This window comes from Indicator indicator, chromosome 3, assembly GCF_027791375.1.
Source record: "Indicator indicator isolate 239-I01 chromosome 3, UM_Iind_1.1, whole genome shotgun sequence".
Lineage (NCBI taxonomy): Eukaryota > Metazoa > Chordata > Aves > Piciformes > Indicatoridae > Indicator > Indicator indicator.
The window spans coordinates 43,021,942-43,041,185 of record NC_072012.1 but is presented as its reverse complement, the minus strand read 5'-3'; the positions used below and the strand labels follow the sequence as shown (position 1 = coordinate 43,041,185).

Genomic DNA, 19,244 nt, shown 5'->3' with positions numbered 1-19,244 from the left:
TTTGAAAGAGACAAGAGGCAGCCAGGGAAGTGTGGTGCTAAGGGGTTAAAAGGCAGATGGTGACTTTATGTCCGAGTCTGATTTGAAGCAACTGCCTGCTTCACACTGCAAATCAGTGTTTATTTTACCACAGAGCCATCAGAATCCACAGCAGGGTGCCAGAGCACATCTTCACTAACCTACCCCCTAACAACACGGGAGCACAATTTTCAAAGACACATATTTATACAACCAGTAACCCTTTTGTCCCCATCACTTACAGATCAGAAATGCTTTGGGACACACATACACACACACACACTTTTTATTTTTTTAATTAAAAAAAAAAAAACAAACAAACAACAAATACCACACCAAAAACCCCAAACCCAAACTATACGAATTTCTTTTGTTGCTGTCACAAAAGAGGAAGTGCCAGGTAGCAGTAAATCATCGTTTCCTGGTCCCGCTGTTGCCACTGCCAGACTTACTGAAACTTCTGCTCATCTGTGGGAAGTGTACAGTTGGGGTTCTCTCCGTGGGGCCATACAGCCCTAAATTCCTGGCTGTAGCTGATTTTCGAAGAGGTTTGACACTAGGAAAAGGATTGAAGACTTGCGGCTTTGGGTTCCCAGGCTGAGATTTCGGCAGGTTTCCGCTGTCACTGGATGAACTGGAGGACTCTGATGAACGTGGCTTGCCAGACTGATGGGATGTTGACTCAGCGTCGGCTTTGTTACCTGAGGTGAGTTCCAGCGCCTCCAGTTTGAGCTGAACCACAGCCATGTTTGTACTGCTGCCCGTAAAGGCCGTCTCAGACGTCTGCCGGTCAGCTTCTTGAGTAGTCCTCTCATCCAAACCACCTCCTTCTCTTTCTTCAAAGTCAGAATGTTTGGAAGTCTCTTCCTTCCTGCCAGGACTATTTGTTTTACAGCTGTCGCTCTGCTCATCTATCAGGCCTATGGTGTCACCATAGCCCAGCTGGCCCTTGGCCCTGGCAATGTTCTTCCTGTGGACTCGTATGTGAGTGCGCCACGGAGAGTTCAGTTTTGTTTTAAGATCTTCCTGGGGAATAGGAGACATCTTCCCCGTAGCATAACTTGGGATGTGAATAACAGCATTTTTGAGAGACTTGTTATTCAGTTTCATCTTCTTTCCTAAAAGGAGGTGGTTTATCACCGGGGAATGGTTTACCTGAGAAGGGAGGAGGCTCGTAACTGGCCCTTTGTCTGAAAGAAAGTGTTTAAAAGAAACACAGCATTGTTAAAGAACAAAACAAATTAATGTTCTAAGGATCCATCACCAAATTTGATACCTTTCTTGAGGTATAGTAAAGGTTTGTAGGACTGACTGTTAGCTAAAAAAAAAAAAAAACCAAAACCAAAAAACCCCTTTAATTTCTCTTACATCTTGGACTTGAACACAAAGCTGTAACTTCTAGAATAAAGACTTCCTGGCCTCCCTCCTTTCTTACCTATGGGTAAAAGTCCTGAGTCAGGAAATATCATGAAAATAGATCATAATAAAATCAGCTCCTTCATTTTTGGAATGGCACTGTAACTGATTGTTTAATATTAATATTAGCTTCTGATCTTTCCCCTCTCTCCTTCATTTCTCTTCCAAATCTAAGAGGTAATTCAGTCCCTATACAAAGTCGGTCAAATAAGCCTCCCCATGAAGCTTCTGTGACTGGAGAATGAACCAACATATTGTTAATGATAAACTACACCAACTCCTTCCTTTTAGGTCCTCTTGCTAAACCAGAGCAGTAGACTCAGAATTAGGTAATTAGATGACAATTTGATTAAACCAAAAACCCAGACCCAGATCATGATTAGTAAGATTAGAAAGGTTTGTGTTTAGAGTGGGGGAGAGGGCTGGCAATCCTTGGGAATCAACATCTTACTGTTTGCACTGTTTCTGCTGGCTATAGCCTTTGTTCAAAGCAAATAGTTTGCCAATATTAAAAAAAAAAAAAATCAGCAAAAACCCACCAAAAACCAACCAACCATGCTACAAGTGATGAAAAATTGCAGCTCAATGTATTCAAATGTTCCTGCCTAGTTTAGACAATCTGGAATAAAAACTCTCCACAGTGACCCATCTGCATAGTTCAATGCTGACCTAGTGACATGTACAATGAGTGGGGCGGGCTGTGCTCTGCTTTCACACCCACTAAAACCTTCAGCTGTGCTGCTCATGCTAATCCATGCACTGCTAAGTTTGCCAATCATGGAAAGATGGATCACTAAACAATGGACTGAAGTCCACCTCTATCCTCACAGCAGTGTCATCATGGCTAGGTAAAGTACCAGCCACAATGGAACATCTGAATCAGTTCTTCAGCTGCATAATTTGCCACACCTGGATGTAGTAGTTTGACCTATTCCCCAGCTTAGACACTAATTGTAAATGGTAAATTTCCAGAGGCTTTGAGTAAAAGATAAATAATGTAGGGATTGGACACAGAATGGTAACAATAGATAGGTTACTATCATCCCATTGGTGTATTGAAAACCTTGTATCTTGCAGCATAGTTTGTTCTTTTTTGCTACTCTCTCTTGCTGCTTTGCTTTGGCTTTCGGGCTCTGGTATCCTCCCTCTGACCTTGGGCTTCTGTATTTTGGATTCTCTGAGGTACAGGGGGGTGCTGAGAGGGAACATGTGGTTGTATAGCCTTCTGGGGACCCTCTGTCCCTAGAAGGGGATAGAAGAGCTGAATTGTAAATACAATTCCATTTTTACTTCCAAATTCTGAGTGTGGTGAATTTGCTCTGGGAGACAGATTCTAAACAAAGTTATTGGGGGGATCCAGTCCAAGCCATAATACTGGATGAGGTCAAAGGAGCTGGCATAATATGGACCAGCTAGGAATCGAGTACACTTCAGACCAAGTGGCAAGTAATCTCATTTCACTTTTTCCAGTGCATCAGTATTGTCAACTCCAAGAATGCCAAAGACTGAAAGCTTTAAATCAGAGAGATCAATACAGTGCATCCAGATAGCAAAGATACTTTAAATACCATTGTTCAGCAGGCCCCTGGGACCTAAAAAATTCCCAGGGTCGTCATCTTCAGATCCTGACAAGAGAAGAAAAAACATCACCTTCTCATTTACAGTCTGTCTGTATGCAGTGGTACCTACTTCAGCAGTATAATGTTACACATTCCATAAGTCTCTCTTGTTTTGTCTGTTTCATTAAATGCAAACCAGTGTTTTCTGCCTTGTCTCCTACAATGAAGCCAGCTTGTAATAAATCAGGAAATGAAGCCTGTTTTGCTCTCTTACCTGCTCTGATATATACATGGTGAACCTGCTGTTGCTGCTTCTTCTTTATCCTGGAATATTGCTTTTTCAGTGCATTGATGTCAGTGGTCATACGCTCCATCATCATGCTGTTAAAAGCAGCATGATACTCGCTGCGGCAAGAGTCTATGGCTCCTGGACTTAGTTCTGCAATGTTGCTGGAACCCAGGCTTTGTTCTTCATTCTGATCTGCAGAGAGTGGGAATAAAGTGCAGATGAGGAGAAAATTGGCATAATCATGAGTTCTGCAGATTGTCCCAGGGGAAACCTATGTCTTATTCCTATCATCTTATTTAACTGTAGTCTTTAATTAAAAAAATATTACAATATGCACATTTAACAAAGCTTCACTGTTTATAATAAGAAGTATTATATTTCTAGAACTGCTACTTTAAAATAGCATGGGGTTGAAGGGAGTTTAGAAAGTACAGAAGTTAATTAACATGACAATGCAAAGTTCTAAGCACAGTTCTTTAATTACCCCAAAGCACATCAATCCATCACTAAAGTAATTCAGAAACTGATTATTAAAGACACTCACATGGTCAAAGATGAGGCTAGCTTCAAAATACATTATAGTCAAGCAGCCACGAGATTAAACAACCAACCTAGTGATACCAGCACGAAGCACCAAGAAAGAGTTATAGCACCACAGGGAGGAAGCTGCCAGTAGCAACAAAAGGATGGGGACAGAGCAGCTGAGGATCAGACAACTTGAGAGGGCCTCCGATAACAGCTGCAGAGCAACAGCAGCACTGCAATCTATTTTCACAGCTGTTTCTGAAGCACCACCAAACTGGCTTTCCAGGGTCATAGGGATAATTAATTTTCAAGGCATGTTTGTATGTTTTTGGCTTAGGTTGCAACAGCAATTTGATGTTCTGACTAAGTGCTAGCCTGAAACAGCAGGTAGAGACTTACAGTCCCTCAGGAAGAGAAGAAACAGAACACCACAGCAATCAAGGGGAACATTGAAGCTTACAGGCCTCAGAAAAAACAAGCCACAAGAATGAATGATGATGTGCAATCAGACAACAGTGACTGCTAAATCAGTCTGGGTATTTCTGGGGGGGAAGGTGGGGGTGGATTGGGGATAACTAACTGTAGCCTGTCCCTGGGTACAATAAAAATCACTCTTGATTCAGCACCACTTTGTAAAGGCTGCTGCAAGTTAACAAATTATCTGCTGTTCCTGTATGGATCTGAATTTTGTTCTGCTTGTTGAGCTTGCACAGGGGAACATCCTAAGCCTCAAATCCACTCACTGCCCATTGGCCTGTTATTGGGCAACACCCAGAAGAGCCTGACTCCACCCTCTTGGCACTCACCCTTTACATATTTATGTACATAAATATGTAAATACATGAATGAGGTCACCCCTCAGTCTCCTCTTCTCCAAGCTAAAGAGCCCCAGCTCCCTCAGTCTCTCCTCATAAGGAAGATGTTCCACACCCTTCATCATTTTTGTGGCTCTGTGCTGGACTCTTTCCAGCTCTTCCCTGAGGTCCTTCTTGAACTGAGGGGCCCAGAACTGGACACAATATTCCAGATGTGGCCTCACCAGGGCAGAGTGGAGGGGTAGGAGAACCTCTCTCAACCTACCAACCACAGCCCTTCTAATATACCCCAGAATGGCATTGGCTTTCTTGGCCACAAGGGCACATTGCTGGCTTCCTAACAACTGTTTTGGAAATAAACATTGAGTTCTTCCACAACTGGGTGCACAATGCTATGGGGTTGGCTTTTTTAACCATTATCATAGCTAAATCCTTAACCAGCACTGTCATTTATTGTATACATACAGCCTTCAAACCTGATTCTGAAGATACTTTCATGGACCACAGAGCAAGCCATTTGATACCTGCTGTAATCTCTATGCGAGTTTAAAATAGAATTTTCATAGCAGCTTTCAGAGAGGAAGCTACAGATGATTTCTGCACAATCATGCATATTAAATGACATTTTCCAGAATGAACGAAAAAGCACTTTTACCTTTCATCTGTTTCTGGTATTTTTGGAGTTCTGGTGCCAAAAACCCACTTAATGGTCCAAGACAGCCAATTGCATTGGCAATTGAATCTTCATCATCTAGGTCATTCTCTTCATCGCTGTCTTTGGCTCTCCCTAGCCTTCTGTCAAATGAGAACATAAACAAGAAAGAGATATTCTTAAATATAGTCATTACCAAACATCTTTATCTTCTTTAGAAGCATACAAGGGAAGATGCCACTTGCCTTTTCACTACCTGTGTAGGGTAAAGAATAACTCTATATGCCATAAACAGTGTATTTCAAACTTACCCTGAAAGTGAAGTTGATTTTACTGCTGCAGGGAAAGGAGTGATGTTGTACGTGTATTTCTCCCTTAATTCTGCCAGTTGTGGGAAAGGAAACTGAGCCATGGTATAAACAGTCTACAGGAGAAATAAGTAAATAAATAAATACATGCAGTTTTTAAAACTTTAATAGCCCCCAAAACAATTTCTCCATGAGCACCCTTTCAGAGTCTTGCAGGACTAAAGGCTGCACAATCCTTGCCTTCCTGCAAGAAAATGGAAACAGTCTCGGTTCATGATTCAGTCAGTACTTCCTGTAAGACAAATAAAGACTGACTCACTACAAAACACCTTTCAGAGACAAAAACAAAAGAGCTGCTAACAAGAGATGCAGGATTCTTTTCAATTCCTGTACTTATTTAATAATCATTGTCGGTTATCCCTCTCCTTGCCAGCACGCCAGAAATCCTCCTCCTCCAATTTCACTTACATGAATGCATCATCGACGTTCTGAGGATCTTCCAGAAGATCTATGTTTCAACAAAATGCTGACACTACATAGATAGGAAAGAGCAGAACTTCCTTTGATGTGGACTCTTAGATTCACTACTTCACCTTATCAGCCCCAAGAGTTTGTGCAAAAGAAATTATTTCAATGCAATAGTTATGGCTAAAGAGGGAGGACCCAATGTTACCCAGGTAATGTTTTTCCTCTCAGTTTCTGGTTTTGACTGTTGGTTGTCTGGGTTTTGGGGGCTTTTCTTGAGGGGGAGGGTATTTGTGGTTGTTTTTTTCAAATATATTTGTTCTATGGTAACCAAAGAAGCATCTCTGCACCAGTACAGGTTAGGAGGTGATCTGCTAGACAGCAGCCCTGTGGAGAAGGACCTGGCAGTCCTGGTGGATAACAAGTTATTCATGGGACAGCAATGTGCCCTTGTGGCCAGGAAGGCCAATGGGATCCTGGGGTGCATTAAGAAGAGTGTGTCCAGCAGATCAAGTGAGGTTCTCCTCCCCCTCTACTCTGCCCTAGTGAGGCCCCACATGGAATATTGCATCCAGTTCTGGGCTCTCCAGTTCAACAGGGACAGGGATTGACTTGAGAGAGTCCAACAGAGGGCTACAAGGATGAATAAGGGACTGGAGCACTGCCTTATGGGGAAAGGCTGAGAGACCTGGGGCTGTTTAGTCTGGACAGGAGAAGACTGAGAGGGGATCTAATCAATGTTTATAAATATCTGAAGGCTGGGTGTGAGGAAGGAAGGGACAGCCTCTTCTCACACCCTGAATAGGTCAATAGGTCAAGCACAGGAAGTTTCCCCTCAGCATGAGGAAGAACTTCTTTACTGTAAGGGTCAGAAAGCACTGGAACAGGCTCCCCAGAGATGTTGTGGAGTCTCCTTCTCTGGAGACTTTCAAAACCTGTCTGGATGCGTTCCTGTGCAACCTGTGCTAGACTCTATGGTCCTGCTCTGGCAGGGGAATTGGATTCAAAGACCTCCAGAGGTCCCTTCCAACCCCTAACATCCTGCGATCTCTGCAACTCTTGGAATTCAACCTATAGTCCATAGAACTTGAAGTGAGGTCATAAAATAATTCTAATACATCTTCTTCAATATTCAAAGTTAAAAATGACAAACAGTTGCTTTCAGCCACATTTGCTTTCCAGCAGCATTTCTGCTTTAAGTCAATTTGTAATAACAGAGTGTGTGTCATCAGCCAACCTGACATGAAGACACATCATATTCATTGCAGTAGCAATGCTAATTTGTTCCTACCTATTTTAGTTGCTTTTTTGTACCCGTGCCTTTTGACACTTACAGCTATACTGGATTTTCAAGTAATTGACACAAAATTCATTGGGAGTCTCAATGTCAGAAGTAGAAAGAAAAAAAATAGCCAAAATATCAGTTCTCAGTTTCTCTGAAGTGTCATAGCTTTTCCCCATTCTGAAAATGAAATGTTTTCTGAAAGACAGCAACATAAAAATTTCTCATTAGTTATGACAAGAAAACTTAACTTTTTTCTTTTTTTTTTTGTCTGTGCTATTAAGTCAGTGACACTTTCATCTGAGGGCAAATGGCCTCAATTAAGATGACAGGAAATTTAGAACAATTCTATGTAATACATTCCTGAAGTGTGTGCCTTGTCTGTGCTAAACACACCAAGGAAAATCTCAAGCACTACTTCAGTACTAGACCTTTCCTGACAGAAGAAGGGGAAAAAAAAACCACAAAAACAACCAACCAACCAACCAACCAAAACATAAAAGCTTCACCAACAGCAACAAGGAACAGGAAGGATACTCCTGGCTCCTGGCTGGATCAGGCATAGGTCAATAGTGCAGCTTAACAGGCCTCTGCACGAAAATGCTTTTGCAGTTCAAGCCATGCACAGACTCTAAGGCAAGGAGGATGCCTACAAAAATTTAAGAGCATGAACTGAAGCTTTGCCACTCCATGAAACTACAATGTTACTGAGACAGACAAATATTCTCTAGGGCCTGAACAGTGATATCCTGGCAGTCTACCAAATGAAGGAGTTTTATGATCTGGAGAAATACCTACCTCCAGCCTGTTTGTTTCATCTCCGCCAAACTTTCCTGTGGGCTTTTTCCCCACGTGTCTCAACTCTCTCCCTTCATAGAGGAGTGTCTGGAACTTATTTCTACTCATTTTGTCAACAGCCTTTTCAGGTAACTTGTTCCATATGCCAGTTACCCTTTAAGCGAAAGTCAACCCCAAGTCTTGCATTTACTGCTTGCACCCTACTGTTTTAGATTATGCTTATAGCTTTTGTCTGTCTCCCACCTGTGTCTCTTCCAGACCCTGTACAAATTTATGTAGCATATGAGTTTTTAGTTTAATTACTTGTTACCAGATTACAACTGGAGGTCTTGCTTGCCACCTGGCTAAGAGATCCATGAGTAAGTTTTATGCTGATGCAAGTTCCAGCAGAAATTTGAAAAAAAAAAAAAAAACCAAAACAAACAAACAAGTCAATCAACACCTATGGTTTCCTCACAGCTATGCTTCAGAGTCAAAGTATCCTGTTCCTAGTTGGTACACAGCTTTGGATGCTGTTTGGTTAATTCCGGTGAAACTGTGCCGGAGGGAAACAGCCTACATGCACGAAGCATGATGCAGCCAACATTATTATATTATTTATAGCCATAAGAGACAGATTCTGAGAACAAGACAAGAGACAAGGAAAACCCCTCTCTTCTCAAGTTAGTAGCATTTGTCAGTCCTTTGCCTTACTCTTGAAATTCAAAGCCATCTCAGCAGAACACCACAGAGGTGATGGCCTATGGCTTCCAAAGAAGGTAAACTGTTTTGCAGACAGTTCAAACATACTTATCTCAAGAGCAGCCCCACACTGGTTTAAGGCTCTTCTCTCTTTCCACTTTCAGTAACAAAACAAAAAGCAAAAGGCAAAACAAATCCCCCAAAAAACAGACAGGGCTACTCAATTAGAAAGCTAACAGCAAATAACATCAAACCAGGGTAACTGTCTAGGGAAGGTAGTCTAAAATGCTAGGGTACTACAGAGGGATTAATCCCAGTTCCCCTTCACCACAGTGAACACACAGGGATGCCTTTCCTTTTCCTGTTGGCTTCTCATCTCCTCAACGTTTCTAGGTGTACAAACTGAGTTAGTTTAGCTGTTCACTTTCCGAGAAGCCCTGAAAGCATGTACTCAATCTAGCACGGACTATTTAGAACATCTGCAGACAGACACCTGGTGTGTAGCCTTCTGGCTCCATGTTAGAACCAAAGTTTACTAATAGATCAATAAAACTGATTACCATATTTGTTTAATTTCTAGTCCTGGATACATACTCAGTGTAGTATCTGATGTGTACAGCATTTACTCTTTATTTGCCTAAACTGCTAAATCTGAAAAATGAGGAAGCTGGAGGCTTGCTTGCTCCATCAATCCCTTCATGCTCTCCTCAGCCCAGCACTGTAAGGATTCTTTCCATTCTTTGGCAAGGGCCAAATCTGCAAAAGATTTAAGCCTTCAGTCCTGGGTATATGTAGTCTCATGGGAGGAAGGAAAGCATTTTTAGTGACAAATTTGCACCAACTGTACATGCTGTTGGAAAGAATGAGGACAAGAGTTTTCCAACCTACTTTTAGACATCTGCTCTGCCAACACTTGCCCTTGAAGCCTTACCTCTCTTCTCCCAAAGAAAATGGGTCTTTTTACAGCAGAATTTCTTTTCTAGTGGCTGGAGAAGTGCCTGTTACTCTTCACTGGCTTAAGTGAGCCTGGACAGGTAGTTCACACACAAATATGTGTCATGCAAGTCCAAAGAAAAATGAGAGTATTGCTACCAGCACCTTTTACTGAAACATGTAGGGAAGGCACAGTAGGATATTAATCCTTTCCTGCAGTAGGATACTGATCCTTGAGTCACCTCGTACAAAGTATTAGATGTACACTCACCATTTTGATTAGGGAAAACAAAACAAAGGAAAAACAAACAAAAGGAACATTTTGAAAGTAAAGCAGACTAAACATCCATCTCTGTCTGACTCCTCTGAAAGAGCCTAAAGCAATTTAACAAGCAGTCTTCAGGCTGTCTGGATCCTTGCATTAATGCAACAGTTCATATTTCTTTATTTTCTTCTCCAAGTCAGACAGAAACGTTCAAATGCCATGGCCAGACACACAGTGGCATTCATGTCACAGAATCACAGAATTGGCAGGGTTGGAAGAGACCTCAAGGATCATCTAGTTCCAACCCTCCTGCCATGGGCAGGGACACTTTCCACTAGATAGGTTGCTCAGAGCCACAGCCAGCCTGGCCTTAAAAACATCCAGGGATGGAGCTTCTACCACCTCTCTGGGCAACCTGTTCCAGTGTCTCACCACCCTTACGGTGAAGAACTTCTTCCTAACATCTAATCTAAATCTTCTCTCCTCTATCTTGTATGCATTGTCCCTAGTCCTATCACTACCTGACACCCTAAAAAGTCCCTCACCAGATTTCTTGCAGGCCCCCTTCAGATACTGGAAGGCCATAATAAGGTCTCCTCAGAGCCTCCTGTCCCCTAATGATAAGCTCTTGTAATGGCTAACTGCACTTATGTTAAAGAGAGCCTAGGGAAAACACCTCAGATGGAGACAGCTACACTGCCAGTGCCAACCATGGACTTAAAAGAATGCTATCTAAACTGTAATGTGTTTTCTTCAGCTAGGAGGACACACTGCTTTTCTATGCAAAAACCTCAAACCTGCCACATCCTTAGTATCAACAGCAATGCTGTTGTAGCTTAACACTCCTGTTAGTGTCACAAAACGCATATCTATCTGGTGAATACACACTCACTTTGCACCAAGTGCTTGTTTTTTGCTGAAGAACAAGACAACTGCTAATTTAGTATACTTGTAATTGTGGCAGTTAAAAAACCCAAAAGGATCTAAGAATCTTTCCATCCCTCCAACTAGTAAGTTACTTATGCCTTATCTAATGGTGAAGAAAGAAATCCACACTTAGTGACTGTGGCTTGCTTCAGCTTTCCTGACATCATTCTGTTACAAATGCCACTTCTTGATTTTGTACTACATCTGAGACCAGAAACTGGAATACAGTGAATGTGAGAAGGTGTTAAGCTTGTGCTGCACTCCTGATGAATCCTCAGTATCTGAACTGTACTGTGAGAAACCTTAACACTTCTTAAACAGCACTAGAGCTGCCTTCCTTATTTTGGAAGCAAAAGAAACCCACAGTGTTCACCTCTCCGATTTTACAGTGTTTACCTCCCCATTTCCACAACTCCCTCATCAGACAAAACAACAACAACAAAAATAGAAAACCTGAAATTAATTCTTTACTTCAGTGCAGTACTTTACCAGACTTGGGCAGCATATTGTTACAGAGAGACAGTTAAGTTTTGTTTCCAACAATGGGTAACAGAAATCATCTGCTAACTACTATTAATGAACTCATGCAACTTCATGGGCTGACTCTTTTCCTTCAACTAAGACTGGTAAAAAAACTAAGGTGAATTATGTGCTCTGTATTTGCACCCATTTAATCACCATGCTCTAAGTTCTCAAAAGAAAGTTCCAGAACTGTACCAGAAAGTCGTTATAAAACATTTAAGTGGATAACATCTCAAGGATATCATAAAGAGAAGTGTAAGTATGAATCAATAAAATTGTATCTGCAGTGCTAAAGGCCCTTTCCTTTCCCAGAACAATGTGGATCTTTGTTCCCAGACAATGACAAATGCTTTAAGAACTCAGGGACTGCAATTATCTACAAAGGTCTTTGTTTGTAGTTCACTGTCTACTGCTCATGGCTTCCTTTTTATTAAATGATGAAGGTTTTCTTTCCCCCCATTCCCACTTGATAAACACATCTCCCACAGCGTCTGCAAGAATAAAAAGGACACAGTGTAATAGATGATCTAAACACAAAACAATACCCTAAAAATTATGACTACTAAGAGACCACAGAATGACAGAATGTTAGGGGTTGGAAGGGACCTTGAAAGATCATCCAGTCCAACCCCCCTGCCAGAGCAAGAGCACCTAGACCAGATCACACAGCAATGTATCCAGGCAGGTCTTGAGTATCTCCAGAGAGGGAGACTCCACAACCTCTTTGTCAGCCTGTTCCAGTGTTCTGGCACCCTCACAGTGAAAAAAATTCTTCCTCATGTTCACATGGAAATTCCTATGCCTCAGCTTTCACCCATTGCCCCTTGTCCTGTTATTGGGCAACACCCAGAAGAGCCTGACTCCACCCTCTTGGCACTCACCCTTTACATCTTTATAAATATGAATGAGGTCACCCCTCAGTCTTCTCCTCTTTGCCAAGCTAAAGAGCCCCAGCCCCCTCAGTCTCTCCTCATAAGGAAGATCTTCCACTCCCCTAATAATTTCTGTGGCTCTGAGCTGGACTCTTTCCAGCTCTTCCCTGAGGTCCTTCTTGAACTGAGGGGCCCAGAACTGGACACAATATTCCAGATGTGACCTCACCAGGGCAGAGCAGAGGGGAAGGAGAACCATCCTCAATCTACTAACCACAGCCCTTCTAATCCACCCCAGAATGGCATTGGCCTTCTCAGCCACAAGAACATATTGCTGGCTCATGGTCAACCTTCCATCCACTAGGACCCCCAGGGCCTTTTCCCCTTCACTGCTCTCCAACATTTCAGTCCCCAACCTATACTGATCCATGGGGTTGTTCTTTCCCAGGTACAAGACTCTACCCTTGCCCTTGCTGAATTTCATTCAGGTTCTCCCTGCCCAACTTTCCAGCCTGTGTAAGTCTTGCTGGATGGCAGCACAACCCTCTGGTATGTCAGCCACACAGTTTGGTGTCATCAGCAAACTTGCTGACAGTGCACTCTGTGCCTTCATGCAGGTTGTTGATGAATATATTGAACAGTAGTGGCCCCAGTACTGCCCCCTGAGGGACTCAACTAGGTACAGACCTCCAACTAGACTCCATCCAATTGACCACAACTCTCTGATTCTACATATCTTTTACATAAATCCAACTGAACAATACATCACAACAAACTTTCAGCTGTCAACATACCATCAATTTTTAATCAAATGGAGCTTAGTGTTTTTCTGTATTTAACATGTAAGATTTGAGCTTCAACCACAGGTCATTTGTTTCACTGACATGCTAGCTAGCTCAACTCAGTTATCTTGAACTTTTATTCTTGGGAGAGTTTAGGCTTCTGCAGGATTTGAACAAAATGAAGTTTGTTAGAAATCAGCAACTGAAGGATGCACAGAAAACACAAACAGTAATTATATCACAATTACTCACCTGCATGAGTTCATTGCTGTCAATCAGACTGTCTTCCAGCATCTCCTGGGTCAGCTTACCCATGGTACTGTAAAATTCATCTGCAGTTTCACAACACTCTATTTGCCTAAATCAAAATACATGTTGTGTTTTTATTTTACTTTTATGTAGGATTATAGACCTCCAAATCAAAACTGAACTTTCTGTCAACATAAAATATGGGCTTCCATTAGTCACCTTAACTCTCAAGCTTAATGCAACACCCCTTACACTTCCAAAATAATAAAACTGTGCACATCACTTGGAGATGCTGGTGCAGCAAAAGGATGTACTCAGCAAAAAGATTTCTATATGTCCAGACAGGTTATTCCTTCATCCCCTTTCACTTCAAGAACATGAAGATCAATAAATTCTGCCTCTTACTAGCACAAGGGAGTGCTCCCATCAGCTCAGAAAGGTTTCTTGACTGCCTTATCAATTAAACTTCATTATGCACCAAACGTCTGAACTGTCTTTTTGACAGACAAGAACATATTCACTGGTGCAGTAAATTATGCATTGGTAAATTTATATATGTCATTGTATTCAAAACAACTGAGCTCACAATGCAGAATAAAGGAAAAGTCACTCGTATCCTGCATACTTCTGAATGCTATTTCTAAATTAGAGATGAATATTTTGGGTTGGTTGTTTTTGGTGGTGTGCTCTGTTCTTTGGGTTTGAGGGTTTGTTTGGGGTTTTTTTGTGGGGGTGGTGTTTTTCTTTAAATTTCTCAAAGCACAGAATCACCCAGAGTGTCAGCTAGAGGAAGAGAAACCTGAGTAACACGCTTTTGTGAGTTGCTGTTCTACACACATTAGGGTCGGTGGCAAACAGCCGCTCCGGAAAAGCGAAACATTTGTTTCACTGCTGTGCCAAGCAAGTGCTTTTCTGGCTACATATTGTGGCACCTCCTGTAAAATATAGCTGATGAAATGGTCAAAAAAACTACACTGCCTTTTTTCTCAAGGTTTAGAAGAGGAAGCTTTCCTTGATCTTTAGCATCTATAGGGAACAGCCATTGACCTATGAAACTCCTACTGAAATTTTAACATAGTTTAGCTAAAACCAACCAAAAAAAAAAAAAAGAGCAGAAACAATGGTTATGTATCTATTACCACAAACTTACTGCTTGCCTTCCTTGTTATCTCCAGTCTCTCATGACCTGCACAGACTCCTTTCTCTATTGCACCTATTTTTAACCTTCCTGTTCCTTCAGGCTCCCTCAAAACATAAATATGACTGAACCACTCACATTTTAGGAAAAGCACTTCTCACCCCATTTTTGTGTCTAGAAAGAGAGTTTTGAGAAGCACAAAGATCATGAGACTGATCACTCTTTCGGGCTCCATTTCATTAAATCCCCCCCCCCCCCCCCTCCGTTCTATTTCTAGCGTAAAAGAAAAAGGAACAAAATCAGAGTCTTCTCCAGGCAAACCCATACTGCCTGGTCTTTTACTTCCTCATCTCATTTGATAAGATTAATCATAAGCTTACTGTTTTTTCAATTGTTGTTCAGCATTAGTGACTTATCTGGATCTCTGGTGTCACTTTCTGTTAATTGCCCATAAACCTGCCAGACCTTCTCCTGTTCCTAACAGCAGTTACAAGGTGTGCAGTGTGATCAGCTTATTCATTTAACATATTCTTGTAGACTTCTTTATTGTGCTTCTTCAAATTTTTCTAAAACACGTTTCATCTTTGCTACTGCATCCGTCCTGGAGCCCCTATTACAAGAAAGATCTGGATGTGCTGGAGCATGTCCAGACAAGGGTCACAAGGATAATCAGAGGGCTGGAGCTCCTCTCCTATGGAGACAGACAGAAAGAGTTGGGGTTTTTCAGTCTGGAGAGGAGAAGGCTCCAAGGAGACCTTATTGTGGCCTACCAGTATCTTAGAGAGCCTACAGGAAAGCTGGTGAAGGACTTTTTAGGGTGTTGGATAGTGATAGGACTAGGGGGAATGGAGCAAAACTGGAAGTGGGTAGATTCACATTGGATGCTAGGAAGAAGTTCTCCACCATGAGGGTGGTGAGACACTGGAACAGGTGGTAGAAGCCCCATCCCTGGAAGGTTTTAAGGCCAAGCTGGATGGGGCTCTGAGCATCCTGATCTAGTGTGAGGTACGGCAGGGGGTGGGAACCAGATGATCCTTGAGGTCCCTTCCAACCCTGACAAATCTATGATCCTATGATTCAAGTTTTACAGTAAAACCTTCAAAGCAGTGACTTGCTTTTTTAATCATGTCATGGGTTGGAACATTTATAACTACAGCTTTTAAGTGCACACTGCAGTAAGACCTTAGTACTCTAAAAGTATGGTACACAGTAATAAAGCACAATGGGACTACGAATAGCTTAATACTAATGCATATGACTCATGCCAAGTTTTATTCATGAACTGAACAAATCAAGCTCTTAGGAAATTATTATTCAAATAATTATTCTTCAAATTAAAAATTAAATATACTGAACATAGTCTCTTACAATGCTAAAGGCCTGCAGTGCTAATTTATTCAGAAAGAAAAAAAAGAAATGAAACCTGCAAGACAGAGTTGAACATAAATCTCAGTGGGTCAGTCTCAGGAAAAAAAGGAAGGTGAGCATGGATAGGCACCACAAGAAAAAAATGATGCAGCTGCTGATTCCAGCTGAAAAACATTTCCAGCTGAACTAACATCAACCTGTCAGAGCTCACACCTCCCTCCACAAAACTCCTTTTTGCAGCAGCTCCGTACACTGTTTGGAATGCAAATATTTGCTATGACAACAGAGAAGTTTAGAAGAACTAACCCTCTCTTGTGTTTTGTCCCATGTGGCAAGTTTCCAAGGCCACAAAGGACAACAGAAACTTGGCTAGAACATGCTTAAAAGCACAGAATTTCAGGAAAAATTGCTTGCAGGCCTTAGCAGAAAATAATCATGTGATATTAAAACATTTTCTTTCTATCTCACTGAACTCTCCTCTTGGGTTTAGTCAATGAGCTCAAATCCATAAGTCTCTCAAAGTGAAAATAAAGAAATCAACAACCCTAGCTTCAGGTACCCAGCTAAATTAGCTAATCACTCCCAAGTCTCTCTGTATGTCTTTCCACAGACTATCTACCAGCTCCCCCAGAGGTCTATGTCTTTGAAAGTCAAAGCAAACTTTTAGCATAATATGAAGACATCACACACCAACAACACAAACAACTGCATTTCCTGCAGTAAGGGTCAATTTATTATCATGCCCATTATGACATGATATCAGAAGCAAATATTTTTGGGGAAGCCACAGAGGCCCTTTGTGCAGCTTTTTCATAGCAGAGTCATTCTCCTCTGACAGCAGAGGAGCAATCTGACAGATTGCTTCTTGTTCAGAATTGAGATCACGCTCTTCAGAACAAAGCTACACACATTGCCCATACTGAAAAGAAATTAAAAAAAAAATCAGTTAAAAATGACCACTTACTCTCCTAATTTTGCCCAGATAGCCAAAGCTACTCTCAGTATAATTTCAGAGCCTTCAAAGAATACTGAGTCCCAGATCTTCAGAACTGTATGGTTAGGCAGGCAAGTGGCAAAGAGGGTCAGAAACCACTGCATTGTGAAGACATTTGTAAGTGGGGGTTCATAGCCTCCTGAAATAAAAACAAAAAAGGCAAAAACAAAACCAATGACCACTCAAGAAACTCATATAATCACCTAAAAGACTGTATTTTTATACCAGTGGTGGGCATGGCACTTCAGGATGTGGTTTAATGGCCACGGTGGTGTCAGGTCAATGGTTGGACCTAATGATCTTAGAGGTCTTTTCCAACGAAAACAATCCTATAATTCCATGGAAAAAAAATAATAAAAAAGGACTTTAATAGCATTTTCTGTAGAACCCACCTCCACTTTCTCTGTTAGCAGCTCTTTGCAGGGTGTCCAAGTGCTGGGACAGTTCCGGAAGCTTCATTCGTAAAAGATCTCGAAAAACAGCCATATCCACAGAGAGAGCCCGCAGATTATTGACAAAATAGCTATCAGGAAGCACCTTATCAATTAGGTAAATCATGATCTGCAAGGAAAATGAAATATTATCATGTAGGATTTGCAGAACCAGTTATTCTCTAGGAATAACAGGAAAAAGAAAAAATAGAATCATTAAATTCTCTATTCACTAAAGAAGGGCTTGCAGCCAACAGCAGCACATGCTTCTAGTATCCCATTTAGAAGAGGAGAAAACGTTACCATTTTAAGCATCCATAGGTACTCTAGGTGTGCCCAAACTGGAAGCATTAGTCAAACCAAAGGCAGCCTCTGACACATCTCATGCTCTACATGTTTATGAGATTCTCCACACTGCAACTAGAAGACTGATTTTTCCAAATCATTTTTCCCCCCTCTCCAAAATGTAGGATAATGTTCTTTAAAAACATTCTCCACACGTTTTAGTGTGATGTGTTACCATGTGCTGCAGTTCATCTTGTCACTTTAAGAAGTGCTAAATTAAGCAGCATGAGGCATTTTAAACAGACATCTGTTTCAAGTGAGATAGCTCAGCTACATGGGTGGCAAAGTATCATCTGGGTATTGTCAAACTTTTAAAAATCAACAAGTGCAACAAAGAAATCTAAATAGATTCACACATATACCATCAGCCCAACACAAGATGCTGACCTTCACTTCAGGATTTTTTGCAATCCCTAAGGCCACTATACATATCCAGAGAGCCTGCATGCAGTCATCCTGCCTACTTCAACTCTCCATTACTCCTTTGTTAGAATTTCAAATGAGCATCCTCATCATTTGTTTCATGCAGCCGCTAATGCTTGAGAGGAGCATGGCACCTTCATACACAGAAAGCCATCCTTTTTTCAAATCCCCTCCTTTTCAGAAGATGGCCACAAAAATAGCTTGTCAGACACTGGACTTCCAAGAACATCACCTTACATAGCCTTTGGCTTGCATTTCTCTCCCAGCTCTTGTGACTTGTTATCGGTTAACGGAAATCAAGAGTTAATTGGTATAACTAGAAAGAAAAGTCCTCCAGAGGCTAGAGAGTCCCAGGAGAACAGGCAGTTAGTCCAAGGATATTGTTAGTCCGTTTTCCTGTATATCTCTATTTAAGGGAGGGCACAGCGTGCTCACCTTATCTTATGGTTTGTGGGGGAGAGGCTTTCTCTTGGCCTTGGCTGGCAGCGAATTTCCAGCTATGCAACTGGGTCTGTTGAAGCCGCAGTAGGCCTGGCTCTAGTGGGGGAGAGCAGTTCGGCTCCTCTCGGGCCTGCTGAGGCTGAGTGGGGTAGAGGTATTTGGAAGGCTCTGGAAGGTTTTGGCCTGGGAGGTGAAGAATTGAGCCTAACTTGTGAATGCATTCCTTTTTTCCTGAATACCTTTTGTATGCATTTGTAAATAGAATTTCCATTTAAACCTCCAATCCAGTGTAGAGCATTTTTATTTCACCCTTTGGGAAAGGGGTAAAACATTTTTTTCTGCCCTTTTGCTCTGGGCAGCTCGTGGCTCAGGACTAGGACATGACTGCATACTACTTGTCCTTGCAAGGCATATTCACGAAGTCCTCTGTTTCATATTTTAAAGCATGCAGATCTCTACTAAAAGCAGGCAAATCAATAGCTTTAACGTATTTTAATCTTTTTCTTTTGGCTTTGTGAAGTTTCAAGGTTTGAAAGGAAATAGGTGACAAAAACATCATACACAGGTAAGCTGGAGTCTGATTTTTTCCCAGATGCATTCCCTAACCCTTGTTAAATATTTGGAACACTTCATTGTCTTTTAAAGATATACTTTATTTTGTTCAGATAGATTTCAACCAATAGAAGTTATTTGACTTTGTAATATCTCCCTGCAACAACATCCAGGAAAATATGTTTGGGTTTATT

The 19,244-nt window shown here is 41.6% G+C and overlaps 1 protein-coding gene across 2 annotated transcripts in view; it reads right to left on the bottom strand.

Moving 5' to 3' along the window:
* Positions 1 to 429: 429 nt before the first annotated feature.
* The window catches only part of TBC1D30 (TBC1 domain family member 30), a 34,996-nt gene continuing 16,181 nt past the window's right edge, over positions 430 to 19,244 (bottom strand). Inside the window, exons 6-12 of one of the 2 annotated variants that reach the window (XM_054399671.1) lie at positions 17,251 to 17,419; positions 16,829 to 16,997; positions 13,362 to 13,467; positions 5,586 to 5,698; positions 5,278 to 5,417; positions 3,268 to 3,474; positions 430 to 1,208 (exon numbers count right to left, since the gene is read on the bottom strand). In XM_054399671.1, the coding sequence (XP_054255646.1) occupies positions 430 to 1,208; positions 3,268 to 3,474; positions 5,278 to 5,417; positions 5,586 to 5,698; positions 13,362 to 13,467; positions 16,829 to 16,997; positions 17,251 to 17,419 (1,683 nt within the window). The remainder of the gene's footprint in view (positions 1,209 to 3,267; positions 3,475 to 5,277; positions 5,418 to 5,585; positions 5,699 to 13,361; positions 13,468 to 16,828; positions 16,998 to 17,250; positions 17,420 to 19,244) is intronic. The other variant, XM_054399672.1, reaches the window with a different exon arrangement.